This window comes from Mustela erminea, chromosome 3 (assembly GCF_009829155.1).
Source record: "Mustela erminea isolate mMusErm1 chromosome 3, mMusErm1.Pri, whole genome shotgun sequence".
In the NCBI taxonomy this organism is placed as follows: domain Eukaryota; kingdom Metazoa; phylum Chordata; class Mammalia; order Carnivora; family Mustelidae; genus Mustela; species Mustela erminea.
In genome coordinates, this window is record NC_045616.1 from 8,630,928 (window position 1) to 8,650,801 (window position 19,874).

Genomic DNA, 19,874 nt, shown 5'->3' on the forward strand with positions numbered 1-19,874 from the left:
GATCATACTAATTGAAGCCATTGTTCCACAAATTTTAGCAGGTAATTTATCAGTTAGCAGAGAGATAGGCTTAAAGTTAGTGGATTCTGACAAAAGTATTTGCTTTTTTCCCCCTAAATTATTTTATTGCTATTTATATCATTGAAAGCTTATTTTTTTAAAAAAGATCTATCCGCTTATCTCACTTAACCAGATTATAAAATATTGAGGCCAAAGTTATGGCTTTCATCACTTTACAGACAAATATGTTTTTAGTACCTCAGCCTCCAGTTCCAGGAATGGGCAGGCAGGTGACCCAGTTCAGGTGTGAGGGTGCTCAGTGAAATACATCCACTGTTGGGACCAAACGAGGTATACCATTTTCTGCATGAGTGATAGCACAGATGTTAACCTCTGCAAACAGGTTTATCAAGCCAAGAGTATGGAAAGAAGTAACATGAGCTCTGGAGGAGACTTCATTCTGCTTGGGTTCTCTGACCGTCCAAAGTTGGAGACCATTCTGTTTTTCATTAACACAGTTTTTTACCTTCTGGCTGTGGTGGGGAACTCGACCATCATCTTTCTCTCCCTGGTGGACCCTCGACTGCACTTGCCTATGTACTTCTTCCTCTGCAATCTGTCCCTCCTGGACCTCTGCTACACGACTAGTAGCATACCTCAGATGCTGGTCAACCTCTGGGGGCCACACAAGACCATCACTTATGTAGGTTGTGTTGTCCAACTCTTTGCTTTCCTGTCTGTGGGGGGCACTGAGTGCATTCTCCTTTCAGTCATGGCTTATGACCGCTTTGTGGCTGTTTGCAAGCCACTCCACTACATGGCCATCATGCACCCACAGTTGTGCCTGCAACTGGCAGCCTTTGCCTGGCTCAGTGGGATCGCCAACTCCGTGCTCATGTCCCCACTGACCATGTCCCTGGGGCGCTGTGGCCAACGCCGCATCAATCACTTTGTGTGTGAGATGCCAGCCATCATCCGCATTTCCTGTGTGGACACCAGCCGCGTTGAAGGCTTAGCTTTCTTCCTGGCCATCCCCATTGTGCTGGTGCCTCTCACGATGATCCTTGTGTCCTACGGCTACATTGCAGCTGCGGTTGCACGCATCCGGTCTGCAGTGGGGAGGCGCAAGGCTTTCAACACCTGCTCTTCGCACATGGCGGTGGTGTCCCTCTTTTACAGCAGTATAATCTACATATACATGCAGCCTGGGAATGTGGCCAGCCAGGACCAGGGCAAGTTCCTCACACTCTTCTACTGTCTAGCGACCCCTACTCTGAATCCTTTCATCTACACGCTGAGAAACAAAGACGTGCAAGGGGCCGTGCGCAAGGTTCTCGGGAAAGACAGTGGTGCATTGGACATGGGAGCGCACTGAGGGAGGCTGGCTTCCCAGCGCTCAGGTGCTTCGGGTCTGGGGAGACTGAGGTGCTCCAAAGCAGGGAAGGTGCACAGGGTGGTGCACAGACACTGAAGTGTGGGTGAAGCGGGTCTACTCTCTTTCAGGAGTCCTAAAGCAGTGTCTGCTTGTGGGGGCTGGACAGAACCCCTGTCCTTCCAGGAGACAGTGTTAACCGCGGGAGATAGTGTGCTGGGGGGATGGGGGATGCTACTTCCTCTCTGCTCAGTGGGGACAGGCATGACTTGTGGCTTGGATTCCAGAGTCCTGTAATGTCACTCCCAAATCAGCCCTCAGGGAAGAGACAGCGGGGTTGAAGAAGTGTGTGCGCGTGTGTGAGGGCGAGACTGGGATGCTGACGGTCGATAGTTCCGGTCCATAAACCCTTTTAGTACAAACGTTCTAGACCCTCCTGGAGATGGTGCTGTTATTTCTGCAGGCTACTGTTGCCTGCTAACCCCTGCCTTGCGCAAGTGGTTATTTAAAATTTAAAGTCCTATGCCACTTGTCAATCTAAATTAAGTCGACTTAATGAGCATTCAAGGCAACTAGCATTTAAAAGTTAGTTGGATTAACATGAAAGGGTATAGAACATTTCAGAGATGATTCCATAAGGTAGGGTAAGTCAGCTGTGTGTGTGTGTGTCAAATGTTTTCCTTACAGTGAACCATTGACACAGAAGTTTGAAGGTCACTGCCTTAAAGAGTCTTACTGGAACAAGCTCCCAAGCAGAGAATACATCTGCAGTGAGGGAAAAAAAAAAAATAGGGATAGAATTATTATTTTCCTAAATACTCTTTTTAAAAAGTTTTTGAATTTCAGTTTACAGTATAATAATAGTTTCAAGTGTAGAATTTAGTGATTCATCACTTCCGTACAACACCCAGTGATCAAAAGTGCCCTCCTTCATCCCCATCACCGGTTTTTCCCATCTCCCACCCCGCCCCTCTAGTGACCATCAGTGTGTTATCTAGAGTGAAGAGTCTAGTTCTTGATTTGTCTCTTTCTCCTCTTTTCCCTCTGCTCATCTGTTTTGTTTCTTAAATTCCACATATGAGTGAGATCATGCGGTATTTGTCTTTCTCTGAGGGACTTAACATAATACCCTCTAGCTTCATCCACATCCTCACATCCATATAAGACCTGGTGTTTATCACAAGTGCACTCCTTGATGCCCATCATTCGCTTAACCCATCTCCCAGCCCCTACCCCTCTGGTCACCATCAGTTTGTTCTCTGCAGTTAAGAGTCTGTTTTTTGGTTTACCTCTCTCTCTTTCTCTCTCCCTAGGGATACCATTCTTACTAATTGAATTAGTGATCTGAAGGTCACAGAAGGAGATAGTGGTGTGGGAGCATGTGGACAGGAATGGGAAGCTGCACAGTATGAGAGAGTTTGCCAGGATAAATGATGATCATGGTGAGGATGATGATGCTAATTATGATGAAAATGGATCTGTACTTCATTAACTTATGTATTTTCACCTTCTGATAATTCTGAAGTAAGAATGATTCAAGATTTAATGGCAAGGCAAAGTTTTCTTTGCAATATTTTTTTCTCAGATTTACAGCAAAAGGTGAACATGAGTATCTTTAAGTTGTAAAAATTAATGCAATCAATAAAATTTCAATGAATTCTAGGAACTAATTAGTGTCTATAATGGTGAACTGGCTCTGGCAGTCTGACTAGGCCACAGTACCCAGGTATTTGTTCGAACACCATTCTTGTTGTGGCTATGAAGATATTTCTAAGAGGAGATTAATATTAAGATCATTAAACTTTGAGTAAAGCAGATTGCTCTCCAATGTGTGGGTGGGCTGTATCCAATCAGTTGAAGGTCTTAGGATAAAACAGAAATCCCCCTAGCAAGAGGGAATTTTGCTTTTAGACCACTGCTGGACTTCAGCTGCAACATCTACTCTTCCTTGGATTTCCAGACTGTCTTACAGATTTTGAACTTGCCAGCCCCCCAAATCACAAGAGTCATTTCCTTAGAATCTCTCTACCTATCTACCATCTATCATCTATCCCTCTGTCATCTATTTATCTGTTATCTATCTATCATCTATTTATCTATCAATCATCTATGATCTATTATCTATATCTATATAGTCTATTGATTCTGTTTCTTTGGAGAACCCTAATACTTTCCAAAAAGTAATAAAAAAATTAAGTATGTATACATTGACTTTTGCATAGATTTTACTTTTTTTTCCTTTTTTTGTTTTAATTTTTTATTTTTTATAAACATATAATATATTTTTATCCCCAGGGGTACAGGTCTGTGAATCACCTGGTTTACACACTTCACAGCACTCACCAAAGCACATACCCTCCCAATGTCCATAACCCAACCCCCTTCTCCCCACCCCCTCCCCCCAGCAACCCTCAGTTTGTTTTATGAGATTAAGAGTCACTTATAGTTTGTCTCCCTCCCAATTCCATCTTGTTTCATTTATTCTTCTCCTACCCCCTTAAGCCCCATGTTGCATCACCACTTCCTCATATCAGAGAGATCATATGATAATTTTTTTATCTGATTAACTTGTTTCATGTAGCATAATACCATCAAGTTCCATCCATGTCACTGTAAATGGCAAGATTTCATTTTTGATGGCTGCATAGTATTCCTCTGTGTGTGTGTGTGTGTGTGTGTGTGTGTGTGTATGCATACCACATCTTCTTTATCCATTCATCTGTTCATGGAAATCTATGTTCTTCTCATAGTTTGGCTATTGTGGACATTGCTGCTATAAACATTCGGGTGCACGTGCCCTTTCAGATCACTACATTTGTATCTTTAGGGTAAATACCCAGTAGTGTGACTGCTGGGTCATATGGTAGCTCTATTTTCAACTTTTTGAGGAACCTCCATACTGTTTTCCAGAGTGGCTGCACCAGCTGTCATCTGTAGATAGCAAAATTTTACTTTTTCCTTACCAATTTGAATGTCTTCCCTTACTTTTTCTTTTTTCTTTTCTTTTCTTTTTAGTACTAAGTTGAATAAAAGTGTTAAGGTGACATCCTCATCTTGTTCCTAGCTTCAGGGGAAAAGGACTCAGATTTTCAGCCTTGAATATATAGTCTTAGCTGTGAGTTTTTCCTATATGGCCTTTATTATGTGAAGTATTGTCCCTCCAAATCCACTTTGTTGAGTTTTTATCATGAATGGATATTGAATCTTGTCGAACGTTTTTTGTACCTGTTGAGATGTTCATGTGGTTTTTTGTTGTTGTTGTTGTTGTTTTGTTTTGTTTTGTTTTCTGTTGTTAATGCAGTAGATCACATTGACTGATTTGTGAATATCGAAATCTGCTTGGATCCCTGGAAATTATCCTACTTGATTGTGGTGAAGGACTTTTTAATGAATTATTGGATTAGGGTTGCTAATGTTTTCTTAAAGATTTTTACATCTATGTTCACAAGACATTGGTCTGTGTTTTTCGTTTTTTTGTGGTATCTTTATCTGGTTTTGATACCTGGGTAATGCTGCCTAATAGAATGACTTTGGAAACTTTCCTTCATCTTCTATTTTTTGGAATAGTTTGAGAATAGGTATTAACTCTTTTTAAATGTGAAACCATCTGGTCTTGGACTTTGTTATTGGGAGTTTTTTGATAACTGATTCAACTTCAAATTAGTCTGTTCAGATTTTCTATTTCTTCCTGATTTTGAAGGTTTTGTGTTTATACAGATTTATCCATTCTTCTAGGGCTGTTCAGTTTGCTGGCATATAATTTTTCACGATATTGTATGTCTCTGGTATCAGTTGTTTTTTTCTCCTCCTTTATTTCTGATTTTATTTGAGCTTTCTCTCTCTCTTATTCTCTGTGTCTCTGTTTTATGAGTCTGACTAAAGGTTTATCAATTTTGTTGATCTTTTCAAAAACCAGTTTCTGGTTTCATTTATCTGTTATATTGTTTTCTTAATCTTTATTTCATTTATTTCTACTCTGATCTTTATTATTTCCTTCTTTACACCGAATTCAGGTTTTGCTCTTTCTCTTGTTTTAGTTTGCATTTAAAGTCTATTTTGTCTGATATAAGTATTGCTACCCCTGCTTTCTTTTCACTTCCATTTGCACAAAAAGTGTTTTCCCATCCCTTCACTATCAGTGTTCAGGTGCCATTAGACAGCTTATAGGATGGACCTGATTTTTATCCATTTAGTCACCCTATGTCTTTTTTTTTCCAGTATGTTTTGATTGGAGAATTTTCTCTCTTTATATTCAAAGCAATTATTGATAGGTATGTTCTTATCACCATTTTGTGACTTTTAAAAATATTTTATTTATTTATTTGTCAGAGAGAGAGAGAGCACACAAGCTGGGGGAGCAACAGAGGCAGAGGGAGAAGCAGATTCCCTGCTAGCAAGAAGCCAGAGGAAGGGCTCAATCCCAGGACCCCAGGATTATTACCTGAGCAGAAGGCAGATGCTTAACTGACTGAGCCACCCAGGCATCACTCTTGCTGGTTTTTTATAGTTGTTTTTGTAGTTCTTCTCTGTTCCTTTCTTCTCTTGTTCTCTTCCCCGTGGTTTGATGGCTTTCTTTAATGTTTAGATTCCCTTCTATTTTTTGTATACCCATACAGGTTTTAATCTGTGGTTACCTGTAATAAATATATATAGAGAGAGATAGATACATAGATAGATATCTATCTATCTATATATATATCTCCTTTACATATAGAAGTCTGTATTAAGTTGATGTTTCTTAAGTTTGAACCCATATTAAAAACACTACATTTTTACTCACTCCCTGCCACACATTTTGCATATATGATTTCATACTTTATGTCTTTTTATTTTGTGAATCCCTTGGCTGATTTTTGTATCATAATTAATTTTACTGCTTTTATGCTTTAACCTCTGTACTGGTTTTATATGTTATTAACCTACTACATTTATTATGTTCAAATTTATTGTGGAATTTTTATGAATTCTAATTTTCTTACTCCTGATTATGGTCTTTTCTTTCAACTCAAAGAATTTCTTTTAATATTCCTTGTAAGACTGGTTTAATGGTAATGAATTCCTTTAACTTTTGTTTGCCTGGGAAATGTTGATCTTTCCTTCTATTCTGAATGGTAACCTTGTTGGATAGAGTATTTTTGGTTGCATGTTCTTTTATTTTTGTTTTGCTTTGTTTTGTTTTACTTTTAACAGGGATTATATCATGTCACTCCCTTTTGTCTTACAAAGCTGAAAAATTAGCTGAGAGTTTTGTGGGTTTCTCCTGTACATAACTCTTTCATTTCTTTTCTGCTGCTTTTAATATTCTCTCTTTATTGCTACTTTTTGCCATTTTAATTATTATAAGTCTTGGTGTGGACCTCTTTGGGTCAGTTTTTTGGGGTACTCTCTGTCGTCCTGGATCTGGATGTCTGTTTCTTTCCCCATACTAGGAAAAGTTTTAGCTATTATTTCTTCAAATTAATTTTCTGCCCCTTTTTCTCTCCTCCTTCTGGAGTTCCTGTAATGTAAATGTTACTATATTTGATGATGTTGCTGAGTTCCTTTAGCCTATTCTCATTATTTCTTCTCCTTCTCCTCCTTCTCCTTCTCCTTCTCCTTCTCCTTCTCCTTCTCCTTCTCCTTCTCCTTCTTCTTCTTCTTCTTCTTCTTCTTCTTCTTTCTTCCTTTTCTGTTCAGGTTTCTTGTTTCCATTACTCTGTCTTCCAGCTCCCTGAACCCCCTTTTTTTTCCTTCCTCTAGTATACCATTTACTCACTCTAGTGTAGTTTTAATTTCAATTTTTGAGTTCTTCACAACTTATTGGTTCTTTTGTGTGTTTTCTTTGTTGGCAGTTTCACTGAATTCTCCACTTTTTTCTCAAGTTCAATAAATATTTTTATAATCATTACTTTGAATTCCTTATAAGGCCTTTAGCTTACTTCTGTTTTATTTAGCTCTTTTGCTGTGTTTTTTTTTCTTGTTCATTCATTCAGGATATATTCATCTGTCTTCTCACTTTTTCTAAATATTTTGTTTGTGTCTATATGTTGGGAAAGTCAGCTACATCTCCTGATCTTGAAAGTAGTGTCCTATAAGAGATCCTATAGTGCCTGGCAGTTCAATGTTCCCTGTTCACCAGAGCCCAGCATTTCAGCGAAAGTATCTTATGTGTGTTGTGTGCACCCTAGTGTTGTCACTAAGCCACACTTGCCTTCAGTCTGATCAGCGACAATGACTCCCTTGGTCTATTATGGGCAGGGTTTGGTCCTGTGCTGTTAAGGATCCAGTCTGGGCTTATAGCTGGGTCAGACCAGATACCTGCCTTCAACCTATTTATTCTGGTAGCAGTCACGAGGAACTGCAGGGAACTATCCCAGAGTTTTCCCCTGAGAGGCTTTCAAAGATGGGCAATTTCTGTAGTTAGACCAGATGTGTGCCTCTAATTCATCTGTTGGGCAATTTCTGTAGTTAGACCAGATGTGTGCCTCTAATTCATCTGTTGCACTAACTCCAAACTATAGGACTCTTTATTAATGTTGCCTACTGTGAGTTTTTTTTAAATTTTTAATTATTTAAATTTCTATAAAGTATAACAGAATTGATTGTTTATGCACCGAAACCAGTGCTCCATGCAATATGTTCCCTCCATTATACCCAATACCAGGCTCACCCAACTTCCCATCCTCTGCCCCTTCAAAACCCTCAGATTGTTTTTCAGAGTCCATGGCCTCTCGTGGTTCATTTCCCCTTCCAATTTCGCTTCTCCTCTCCATCTCCCCATGTCCTCCATGTTATTTCTTATGCTCCACAAATAAGTGAAACCATATGATAATTGGCTCTCTCTGCTTGACTTATTTCACTCAGCATAATCTCTTCCAGCTCGTCCATGTTGATACTAAAGTTGGTTATTCATCCTTTCTTTCTTTTTTTTTATATTGTTTTCAGCGTAATAGTATTTATTGTTTTTGCAACACACACAGTGCTCCATGTAATATGTGCCCTCCTTAATACCCACCAACTGGTTCCCCCAACATCCCACCCCCACCCCTTCCAAACCCTCAGGTTGTTTTTCAGAGTCCATAGTCTCTCATGGTTCATCTCCCCTTCCAAATTCCCTCCAACTCCCTTCTCCTCTACATCTCCCATTGTCTTCCACAAATAAGTGAAACCATATGATAATTGACTCTCTCTGCTTGACTTATTTCACTCAGCATAATCTCTTCCAGTCCCGTCCATGTTACTACAAAAGTTGGGTATTCATCCTTTCTGATGGAGGCATAATACTCCATAGTGTATATGGACCACATTTTCCTTATCCATTCGACCATTGAAGGGCATCTTGGTTCTTTCCACAGTTTGGCGACCGTGACCATTGTTACTATAAACATTGGGGTACAGATGGACATTATTTTCACTACATCTGTATCTGTGGGGTAAATACCCAGTAGTGCAATTGCAGGGTCATAGGGAAGCTCTATTTTTAATTTCTTGAGGAATCTCCTTCCCAAGTGGCTGCACCAACTTGCATTCCCAACAACAGTGGAAGTGGGTTCCCTTTTCTCTACATCCTCTCCAACACACGTTGTTTCCTGACTTGCTAACTTTGGCTGATGTAACTAATGTAAGGTGGTATCTCAATGTGGTTTTAATTTAAATCCCTTTGATGGCTAGTGATGATGAGCATTTTTTCATGTGTCTGATAGCCATTTGTATGTCTTCATTGGAGAAGTGTCTGTTCATGTCTTCTGCCTATTTTTTGACATAATTATCTGTTTTGTGTGTGTTGAGTTTGAGAAGTTCTTTGTAGATCCTGGATATCAACCTTTTGTCTGTACTGTCATTTGCAAATATCTTCTCCCATTACGTGGGTTGACTCGTTGTTTTTTTTTGTTTTGTTTTTTTGTTTTTTTTTACTGTTTCCTTGGCTGTGCAGAAGCTTTTGATCTTGATGAAGTCCCAAAAGTTTCTTTTTGCTTTTGTTTCCTTTGCCTTTGGAGACATATCTTGAAAGAAGTTGCTGTGGCTGATATCGAAGAGATTACTGCCTTTGTTCTCCTCTAGGATTCTGATGGATTCCTGTCTCATGTTGACGTCTTTTATCCATTTCAAGTTTATCTTTCTGTACAGTGTAAGAGAATGGTCGAATTTCGTTCTTCTACATAGAGCTGTCCAATTTTCCCAGCACCATTCATTGAAGAGACTATCTTTTTTCCACTGTATATTTTTTCCTGCTTTGTCGAAGATTATTTGACCATAGATTTGAGGGTCCATATCTGGGTTCTCTACTCTGTTCCACTTGTCTATGTGTCTGTTTTTATGCCAGTACCATGCTGTCTTGGTGATCACAGCTTTGCAGTAAAGCTTGAAATCAGGTAACGTGATGCCCCAGTTTTGTTTTTCTTTTTTAACATTTCCTTAGCAATTCGGGGTCTCTTCTGATTCCATACAAAATTTAGGATTATTTGCTCCAGCTCTTTGAAGAATACCGGTGGAATTTTGATTGGAATGGCATTAAAAGTATATATTGCTCTAGGCAGTATATAAATTTTAACAATGTTTATTCTTCTGATTCAAGAGCATGGAATGGTCTTCCATCTATTTGTGTCTTCTTCAATTTCTTTCATGAGTGCTGTGTAGTTCCTTGAGTATAGATCCTTTACCTCTTTGGTTAGGTTTATTCCCAGGTATCTTATAGCTCTTGGTGCTATAGTAAATGGAATTGATTCTCTCATTTCCCTTTCATATTTTCATTGTTAGTGTATAAGAAAGCCACTGATTTCTGCACATTGACTTTGTATCCTGCCATGTTGCTGAATTGCTGTATGAGTTCTAGTAGTTTGGGTGTGGAGTCTTTTGGGTTTTCCATATAAAGAATCATGTCATCTGTGAAGAGAGAGAGTTTGACTTCTTCATTGCCAATACGGATACCTTTTATTTCTCTTTGTTGTCTGATTGCTGTTGCTAGGACTTCTAATACTTTGTTGAACAAGAGTGGTGAAGTGGGCATCCTTGTCTTGTTCCTGATCTCAACGGGAAGGCTGCAAGCTTTTTCCCATTGAGGATGATATTTGCTGTGGGTCTTTCATAGATGGATTTAATGAAGTTCAGGAATGTTCCCTCTATCCCTATACTTTGAACGTTTTAATCAGGAACGGATGCTGGATTTTGTCAAATGCTTTTTCTGCATCAATTGAGAGGACCATGTGGTTCTTCTCTCTTCTCTTGTTAATTTGTTCTATCACATTGATTGATTTGCGAATGTTGAACCATCCTTGTAATCCAAGAATGTATCCCACCTGGGCATGGTGGATAATCTTTTTAATGTGCTGTTGGATCCTGTTTGCTAGGATCTTGTTGAGAATCTTAGCATCCATATTCATCAGTGATATTGGTCTGAAATTCTCCTTTTGGTATAGTGTTAGCCTGGTTTGGGGATCAGAGTAATGCTGGCTTCATAGAAAGAGTCTGGAAGTTTTCCTTCTACTTCAATTTTTTTGAAACAGCTTCAAGAGAAGAGGTGTTATTTCTTCTTTGAAAGTTTGGTAGAATTCCCCAGGGAATCCGCAGGGTCCAGGGCTCTTGTTTTTTGGGAGGTTTTTGATCACTGCTTCAATCTCGTTACTAGATATCAGTCTTCAGGTTGTCAGTTTCTTCCTGGTTCAATTTTGGGAGTTTATAGTTTTCCAGGAATGCATCCATTTCATCAAAGTTGCTTAGCTTATTGGCATATAACTGTTGGTAATAACTTCTGATGATTGTTTCTACTTCCTTGGTGTTAGTTTTGATCTCTCCCTTTTCATTCATAATTTTATGAATTTGGGCTTTCTCTCTTTCTTTTGGATTAGTGTGGCAAGTGGCTTATCCATCTTATTGATTCTTTACAAAAACCAACTTCTAGTTTCATTGATACTTTCTACTGTATCTTTGGTTTCTACCTCATTGATCTCAGCTCTAATCTTGATGATTTCCCTTCTTATGTGTGGAGTTGGTTTGATTTGTTGTTGATTCTCCCATTCTTTAAGGTGTAGAGACAGCTGCTGTGTTCTGGATTTTTCAGTTTCTTTGAGAAAGGCTTGGATGGCTATGTATTTCCCCCTTAGGACCGCCTTTGCTGTATCCCATAGGTTTTGGACCAAAGTGTCTTCATTCTCATTGGTTTCCATGAATTGTTTCAGTTCTTCTTTGATCTCCTGGTTGATCCAAGCATTCTTAAGCAAGGTGATCTTTAGCTTCCAGGTGTTTGAGTTCCTTTGGAACTTTTCCTTGTGATTGAGCTCCAGTTTCAAAGCACTGTAATCTGAGAATATGCAGGGAATAATCTCAGTCTTTTGGTATTGGTTAAGTCCTTATTTTTGACCCAGTATGTGGTCTATTCTGGAGAAGGTTCCATGTGCACTTGAGAAGAATGAGTATTCTGTTGTTTTAGGGTGGAATGTTCTGTATATATCTATGAGGTCCATCTGTTCCAATGTGTCTTTCAATGCTCTTGTTTCTTTATTGATTTTCTGCTTTGATGATCTGTCTATTTCTGAGAGAGGCATGTTAAGATCTCCTATTATTCATGTATTCATATCCATATGACTCTTTATCTTGAATAACAGTTTTCTTATGTAATTGGCTGCTCCCATATTGGGGACATAGATATTTACAAGTGTTAGATCATCTTGGTGGATAGTCCCTTTAAGGATTATGTAGTGTCCTTCTGTATCTCTGACTACAGTCTTTAGTTTAAAATCTAATTTATCTGATATGAGAATCGCTACCCCAGCCTTCTTTTGAGGCCCATTGGCATGAAAAATGCTTCTTCATCCTTTCACTTTCAGTCTGGGTGTATCTTTAGGTTCAATATGGGTCTCTTGTAGACAACATATGGATGGGTCCTGTCGTTTTATACAACCTGCAACCCTGTGCCATTTTATGGGCGCATTTAGGCCATTCACATGGAGAGTGATTATTGATAGATACGTTTTTATTGACACTGAGTTACCTTTGTAGTCTTTCTTTCTGTAGATTGTCTCTATATTTCTGTTCAATTATATTCTTAGAATTTTTCCTCTTTGATAGAACGTGTGTTAATATTTCCTGCAGTGTCGGCTTGGTGGTTGCATAGTATTTTAAGCCTTGCCAGTCTTGGAAACTCTTTGTCTCTTCATCCATTTTGAATGTCAGTCTTGCTGGATAAAGTATTCTTGGCTGCATATTCTTCTCATTTAGTGTCCTGAATATATCTTGTCAGCCTTTTTCTGGCTTGCCACGTCTCTGTGGACAGGTCTGACGTTATTCTGATGGGCTTTCCTCTGTAAGTAAGGATCCTCTTTGCCCTAGCGGCTTTCAAGAGATTATACCTACAATTATAATTCCTCAATTTGACTATCAGGTGTCATGATGTTTTTTTGAAATGTATAATCTTGGGTGGAGACTGTTCAGCCTCTAGTACATGAACGCTGGTTCCATTCGCGAGATTGGGAAAATTTTCATGAAGGACTTGTTCCACTATATCATCTCAACTTCTTTCTTTCTCCTCCCCTTCAGGGATTCCAATAATTCTAACGTTGGAACACTTCATGGCATCATTTATTTCCCTGATTCTTTTTTTGTGGTTTCTTAGCTGTTTGTTTCAGGCTTCCTCCTGATCCTTTCTCTCTATCTGTTTGTCCTCCAGATCACTAATTCTATCTTCTGTCTCAGTTACCCTAGCTTTGAGAGAGTTTAGATTAGATTGGAACTCATTGAGAGCATTGTGAACCTCCTCCCTGGTAGCTTTCAGCTCAGTCCTAACATTGTGAACATCCTGCCTGGTCGCTTTCAGCTCAGCCCTTATCAATTCTGTTTGGTCATCCATGGCTTTCTCCAACCTAGCTATTGCCTGGATTATTGTTAGCCGGAATTCTCTTTCCGACATATTGTCTATGTTAATAGCCATTAACTCTGTTGCAGAAGGTCCATCCTCTGTATTTTTCTCCTTTTCATTCCTTCTCCTATTCATTTTGGTGGGAGATGACTGAACAGATGTAGCTGGATGAATTAACTGTGGTGCAGGCAAGGTGCACCCCAGAACACTTCTGAGCAATCAGGATTTCCCACCCAAATGAGAGACAAAAGAGAAGAAAAAGAAAAAGAAAGAAAAAAAAAGAGATAGAGAGAGAGACATGAAAGAAAGGGAAGATGAAAGAGAAGATTCAGCCCAAATGGGCCCCATGGTAAGATATATGAAGTAGACAAACAAAAACAGACAAACAAAAAGACTGACAAAAGTATATGAGAAGAGAAAAAAATATGCAAATAAAGGAAGAACCTCATCAAAAAGAACCCCAAGTGTAAGATTTATATACTATCAGGACAAACACAGAAACACAGAAACACTTGTGGAAGCAAAAGTTGGGAGAGAGGTTATAAATTCTCAGTGTGCGAGCAAGGTTGTTTTGATTCTTCCTGGATGTATCTTGATATCTTTGTTAAAGGACTCAACTTTCTAAGATAAAGGGGGATTAAAAATTAGTTTACCTATAGGGGTAGTATTGATTAGAGAAAGGGGATTACTTTGAAGTTTAACTCTATATGAATATTAGAAGATAAAAATAAAAAGGAATAAACTAGACTAAAGTAAACTATTTTTTTTAAAAAAAAGAAGGAATTCAAAAAATAGAAATGCAAAGAAAAACATTGGTGTATGTATCAAAAAGTTCAGGTCAGAAGGTTATTATGGAATTTGTTCTACTGGACAGCTCATTGTGATGGTTATTAGGTTAAAAAAATTACCTATATATATATAAAAAAATGAACCAGAATAGTGGGATCGAATTAATAATAAAAATTGTCCTATTAAGTAGTGGTGGTTGTTCTCTTGTCGTCTTTTTCTTTTTTTTTTCCTTTCCTGGTTGGTTTTCTAGGGGAGGGGCCTGCCACTTGGGTTTTCAGTCAATGATGTTCCCCAACCTAAGTCCTCCAGCCCCCCTCAAGGGGGTGGGCTCTGAGGAAACTGGGTTTTTTTTTTTTTCAGGCTTTTGTTCTCTGGCAGTTTTTATGTTTGTTCTTTGACCGCTTTTGATGGTTTTTGTAGTTTTAGAGGAGAACAAACCACACCCTGATCTCCCTCTCAGAGAGAAGCCTCAGTCTGGCTGCAGAGCCTAAATAAGTTCCCCCTTGGCTGCTGGCAGAGCAGGTTCCAAGTCGTGGTTCCTGGGGGCGCAGGATCTTTTGCTTGTACTCAAAGCTAAGGCAGTGGTGGCTGTCTGGGCAGCTCTAGGCCACCAGAGAGGTTCCAAGCAGCAATCGCACACTGAGATTTTCCCGCTGGCCGGGGCTGGGAGTGCCTGGTCTTTCTGGATCTAACAGCGCCAGGCTTGCGCTCACCAATTTCAGGGGAGGCTGAGGTTCATGTGTGGGTCTCAGGCTCTGAGAACGGGGCGCAGGTCCGAGAGCACCAGGCTGGGCCTTTGTGCACCTCTCTGGGGGGAGAGTTTGTTGCAGGCTCTGAAACAATGGTGCATATCAAAGGGCACTGGCTGGGCCTTTATACCTCTCTCAGGGGAGTATCTCATAGCAGGGCTCTATAACAGGGCTCAATCATTCTGCCGCGGGGCGTGGCTCCCATCCCCTCACAGGAAAGGGACCCCACGCACTCTCGGGCGCGCTGGCGGCTTAGGGACCAAGAGCTGGTTTCTCTGCCGCACTCTCTCTGCCTCAGTGCCGGGGGAGGCTGTCCTGGGACTGGGTACTTAAGCCCCTGTTGCTAGCCACCTCGATTCCCACAATTTCCCCCCCACCCCCCGCGATCCTTTGCTCTTTTGGAGTGTTTCAACCAGTCTCCAAGTTAATGCTGGTCCCTAGACACAGGGCACTCTCGCTTGTATTGGGGTATTACTTTCCAACTGGTCACCTCTGGTGGCTCCCTTCCCCTTTTGTTTATCTTCCGATATCAGTCCACCGTTCCCACTCTGCTTTACCTGCCCCCTGTAGAGATCCAGATGTGTATAATTCTGATCTCAGGCTGATTTCATGGGTGATCGGAATTCTTTGGTAGGTAATCAGCTCACTTTGGGTTACAAGTTGAAAAGGCGCCTCTTCCTACTTCCCCGCCATGTTCTCCCCCCTTGGATTTTTCAATTTTTTTGAGGGATGCTTGGATGGCTATGTTTTTCCCCTTTAGGACTGCCTTTGCTGTATCCCATGGGTTTTGGGCCGAAGTGTCTTCATTCTCATTGGTTTCCATGAATTGTTTCAGTTCTTCTTTGATTTCCTGGTTGAGTCAAGCATTCTTAAGCAAGGTGGTCTTTAGCTTCCAGGTGTTTGAGTTCCTTCCAAACTTTTCCTTGTCATTGAGCTCCAGTTTCAAAGCATTGTGATCTGAGAATATGCAGGGAATAATCTCAATCTTTTGGTACCGGTTGTGTCCGGATTTGTGACCCAGTATGTGGTATATTCTGGAGAACATTCCATGTGCTTTCGAGGAGCATGAGTATTCTGTTGTTTTAGGGTGGAATGTTCTGTATATATCTATGAGGTCCATCTGGTTCAATGTGTCATTCAATGTCATTCAATGTTTTTTTGTTGATTTTCTTCTTGAATGATCTATTACTGAGAGTGGTGTGTTAATATCTCCCATTATTAATATATTCATATCAATATGACTCTTTATCTTGATTAACAGTTTTCTTATGTAATTGGCTGCTTCCATATAGGGGGCATAAATATTTACAATTGTTAGGTCATCTTGGTGGATAGTCCCTTTAAGAATGATGGAGTGTCCTTCTGTATCTCTGACTACAGTCTTTAGTTTAAAATCTAATTTATCTGATATGAGAATCACTACCCTGGCCTTCTTTTGAGGCCCATTGTCATGAAAGATGCTTCTTCATCCTTTCACTTTCAGTCTGGGTGTATCTTAGGTTTGAAATGGGTCTCATGTAGACAATATATGGATGGGTCCTGTCATTTTATCCAATCTGCAACCCTGTGTCATTTTAGGGCACATTTAAGCCATTCATGTTGAGAGTGATTGATAGATACATTTTTATTGACATCGTGTTACCTGTGAAGTCTTTGTTGCTATAGATTGTCTCCATATATTTCTGTTCAAAATATTCTTAGGATTTTTTCCTCTTTTATAGAAACCCCCTTAATATTTCCTGCAGTGTCAGCATGGAGGTTTCATACTCTTTTTTGCTGGTCTTGGAAGCTCTTTATCTCTCCATCCATTTTGAATGTCAGTCTTACTGGATAAAGTATTCTTGGCTGCATGTTCTTTTCATTTAGTGCCCTGAATAAATCTTGCCAGCTGTTTCTCGCTTGCCAGGTTTCTGTGTACAGTCTGATGTTATTCTGATGGGCTTTTCTCTGTATGTAAGGAGCTTCTTTGCCCTAGCTGTTTTCACGAGCTCCTCTCTATAATTATGATTCATCATTTTCACTATCAGGTGCCTTGAGGTCTTTCTAGATTCTATGATCTTGGGAACAGACCTTTCTGCCTCTAGGATATGAACGCTGGTTCCATTCGCAAGATTTGGAGAATTTTCATGGAGAATTTGTTCAACTACATCTTCTAGTGTTCTTTCTTTCTCCTCCCCCTCAGGGATATCAATAATTCTGATATTGGAATGTTTCAAAGCATTATTTATTTCCCTAATTCTGTTTTTGTGGCTTCTAAGCTGTTTGTTCCAGGCTTCCTCCTGATCCTTTTTCTCTATCTGTTTGCCCTCCAGATCATTAATTCTATCTTCTGTCTCAGATACCCTAACTTTTAGAGAATTTAGATTAGATTGGAACTCATTGAGCACATTGTGAACATCATCCCTGGTGGCTTTCACTTCTGCACTAATCAATTCCATTTTATCATTAAAGGCTTTCTCCAACCTAGCTATTGCCTGGATAATTGTTAGCCTGAATTCCCTTTCTGACATACTGTCTATGTCCATATCCAATAGCTCTGATGCAGAAGGTTCAGTCTCTGAATTTTCTTCTGTTGGGCATTCCTCCTCCTAGTCATTTTCGTGAGAGATGGCTGAATGGGTGTGTAGCTGAATGTATCGACCGTGGTGCAAGCAAGGTGCACCCTGGTACCCTTCTGAGCAATCAAGAGTCCCCACCAAAAAGAAGGAAAAAAGAACAAAAGATAGAGAGAGAGAGACAGGAAAAAAATAAAAAAAGAAAGAAGAAATAAAAGAGAAGGCCCAGCCCAAACGTGCCCCAAGGTAAGATTTATAAAGTATATGAATAAAAACAGACAAACCAAAAGACCAACAAAAGTAGATGACGGGAAAAAAAAAGAACCTCATCAAAAATAACCCCAAGTATAAGATTTATATACTATCAGGACAAAAACAAATACACTGAAACACTGACAGAATAAAAAGTTGGGAGAGTGGTTATAAACTCTTAGTGTGGGCGAGGAAGTTTATTTTGATTCTTCCTGGATGTATCTTACTATCTTTGTTAAAGGTCTCAACTTTCCTAAGATAAAGGGAGATTAAGAACTGGTTTACCTATAGAGGTAGCATTGATTGGAGAAAGGGGATTACCTTGAAGCTTATCTCTGTATGAATATTAAAAAAAAAAAAAAGAATAAACTAAACTAAACTAAAATTTTAAAATATTTAAAAAATAGAAAAGCAAAAGAAAAACACAGGTATATGTATCAAAAAGTTCAGGTTAAACATTTATTATGGAATTTGATGTAGTGGCTATCTCACTGTGATGGTAAATAGGTTAAAAAGTATTTTTAAAAATAATGAACCAGAATATTGGGAACAAATTAAAAATAAAAGTTGTATCTATGAAGCAGTGGTAGTTGTCCTCTTGTCTTTTTTGTTTGTTTGTTTGTTTGGCTTTCTCGGGGAGGGCCTGCTGTGTTTATTTTCAGGGACTCTTGCTAGAGCTAAGTCTTCCTGTGCCCATCAAGGGGGTTGGCTCTGAGGAAACTGTTTTTTTTCAGGCTTTTGTTCTCTTGAGGTTTTTTGTTTGTTGGTTTGTTTTCTCTCACCTTGACAGCTTTTGATGGTTTGGGGGGGTTTAGAGAAAAGCAAACTGCTCCCTGACCTCCCTCTAAGAGAGAAGCCTCAATCTGTTCCCTCTGGGTGCTCCAGAGCACATAAATTCCCCCTATGCTGCTGGCAGAGCTCATTCCCAGTCATGGTCTCTGGGGTCACAGGAAGGCTCTCTGGGCAGCTCCAGACCTCCAGAGAGGTCCCAAGCAGCGATAGAGCACTGAGATTTTCCCGCTGGCCTGGGCTGGGAGTGCTCAGACTCCCTGGGGTCCAAGAGAGCACCAGCTGGTGCCTGCAGGCACTTCTCTCAGGGGAGGGTGTGGGGCACAACTCAGACTCTGGTAGCGTGGTGCCTGCTTGGAGAGTGCAAAAAGCCATGGTTCTGCTGGCTGGAGAGGCTCCCTCACTGTCATGGGAGCCACCACCCAAACACTTTCAGGCATTCAGGCGACTCAGGGACCAAGACCTGGCTTCTTCGCTGCATTCTCTCTGGCTCAGCGCCAGTGGTGGCTGTCCTGGGTCGGCAAACTTAAGCTCCTGTCCCTAATCAGCCTGATTCCCACAATTTCCCCAGACAATCCTTTGCTCTTTTTGAGTGCTTTCAACCAGACTCCAAGTTAATGCTGGTCCCCAATCTCAGGGCACTGTCATATTGGGGTATTACTTTCCAATGGGTCGCTTCTGGTGGCTCCCCTTTTGTTTATCTTCCGATATCAATTCAACATTCCCACTCCACTTTACTTGCCCACTGGCATCTTCTGCCCCCATAGAGATCCAGAAGTGTATAATTCTAATCTCAGGCTGATTTCATGAGTGATCAGAGTTCTTTGGTAGGTAATCAGCTCTCTTTAGGGTACAGGTTGAAATGGCGCCTCCTCCTACTTCCCCACCATCTTGTCTCCCTCCCACTGTGAGGTTTTTGTTGGTAGGTATATCCAGCAGTCAGATCAGATGTCTGCTTCCAGCCCACTGCTGGGACTGCAGTCAAACTGGTTCCTGTGATTATCTCTCCCTCCCTGCAGAGCCTCTGTCACTTTGGAGTGCTGCTGCTCACTGTCAGGGCTGCTTGCAGGATGAGCTGTGTCAGGAGGTGCTTTGGAAGCATTCCTGCAAAGTGAGTAGGTTGGATGGGGTAGACCCATAGGACAAAGCAGGGACTGAACAGGAGGTATTAGCAAGTTAGATGGGGAGTGTTTGTGCTGGTTCCTATAGGTCCAGGTATCTAGGCTAAGGTAGGAGGAGAAAAGACAGTACCAGGTTTTTTACTCTTAAAAACATCTCCTAAAGATCTCTGTCCCTCCAGCATGTAGAAAATTAGTAATAAATTTTCATGTATACCCTAGATGTTTTCCAAACTGTTACTTTGGATTTTTTAAAGTATTTTTTAAAGTACTTGGATTTAAGCTCAGGTGGTTGCAAAAAACTCATGATGTTAAGCCTCATTGGTTTTCAAAACCAAATGTTATGGGGACCTGTCTTTCCAGTGCAGGGGTTCTGAGGCTGGTGCACCTGCTGTGGGGACAATTTCTCTTCTCCATGCT

General features: G+C 40.3%; 1 protein-coding gene across 1 annotated transcript; it reads left to right on the plus strand.

The window, feature by feature from the left end:
- The first annotated feature begins 421 nt into the window (after positions 1–421).
- On the plus strand, positions 422–1,375 carry LOC116585793 (putative olfactory receptor 2W6). Its single transcript, XM_032335040.1, has one exon. The coding sequence runs from the start codon at positions 422–424 to the stop codon at positions 1,373–1,375; it is 954 nt and encodes a 317-aa protein (XP_032190931.1).
- Positions 1,376–19,874: the final 18,499 nt, after the last annotated feature.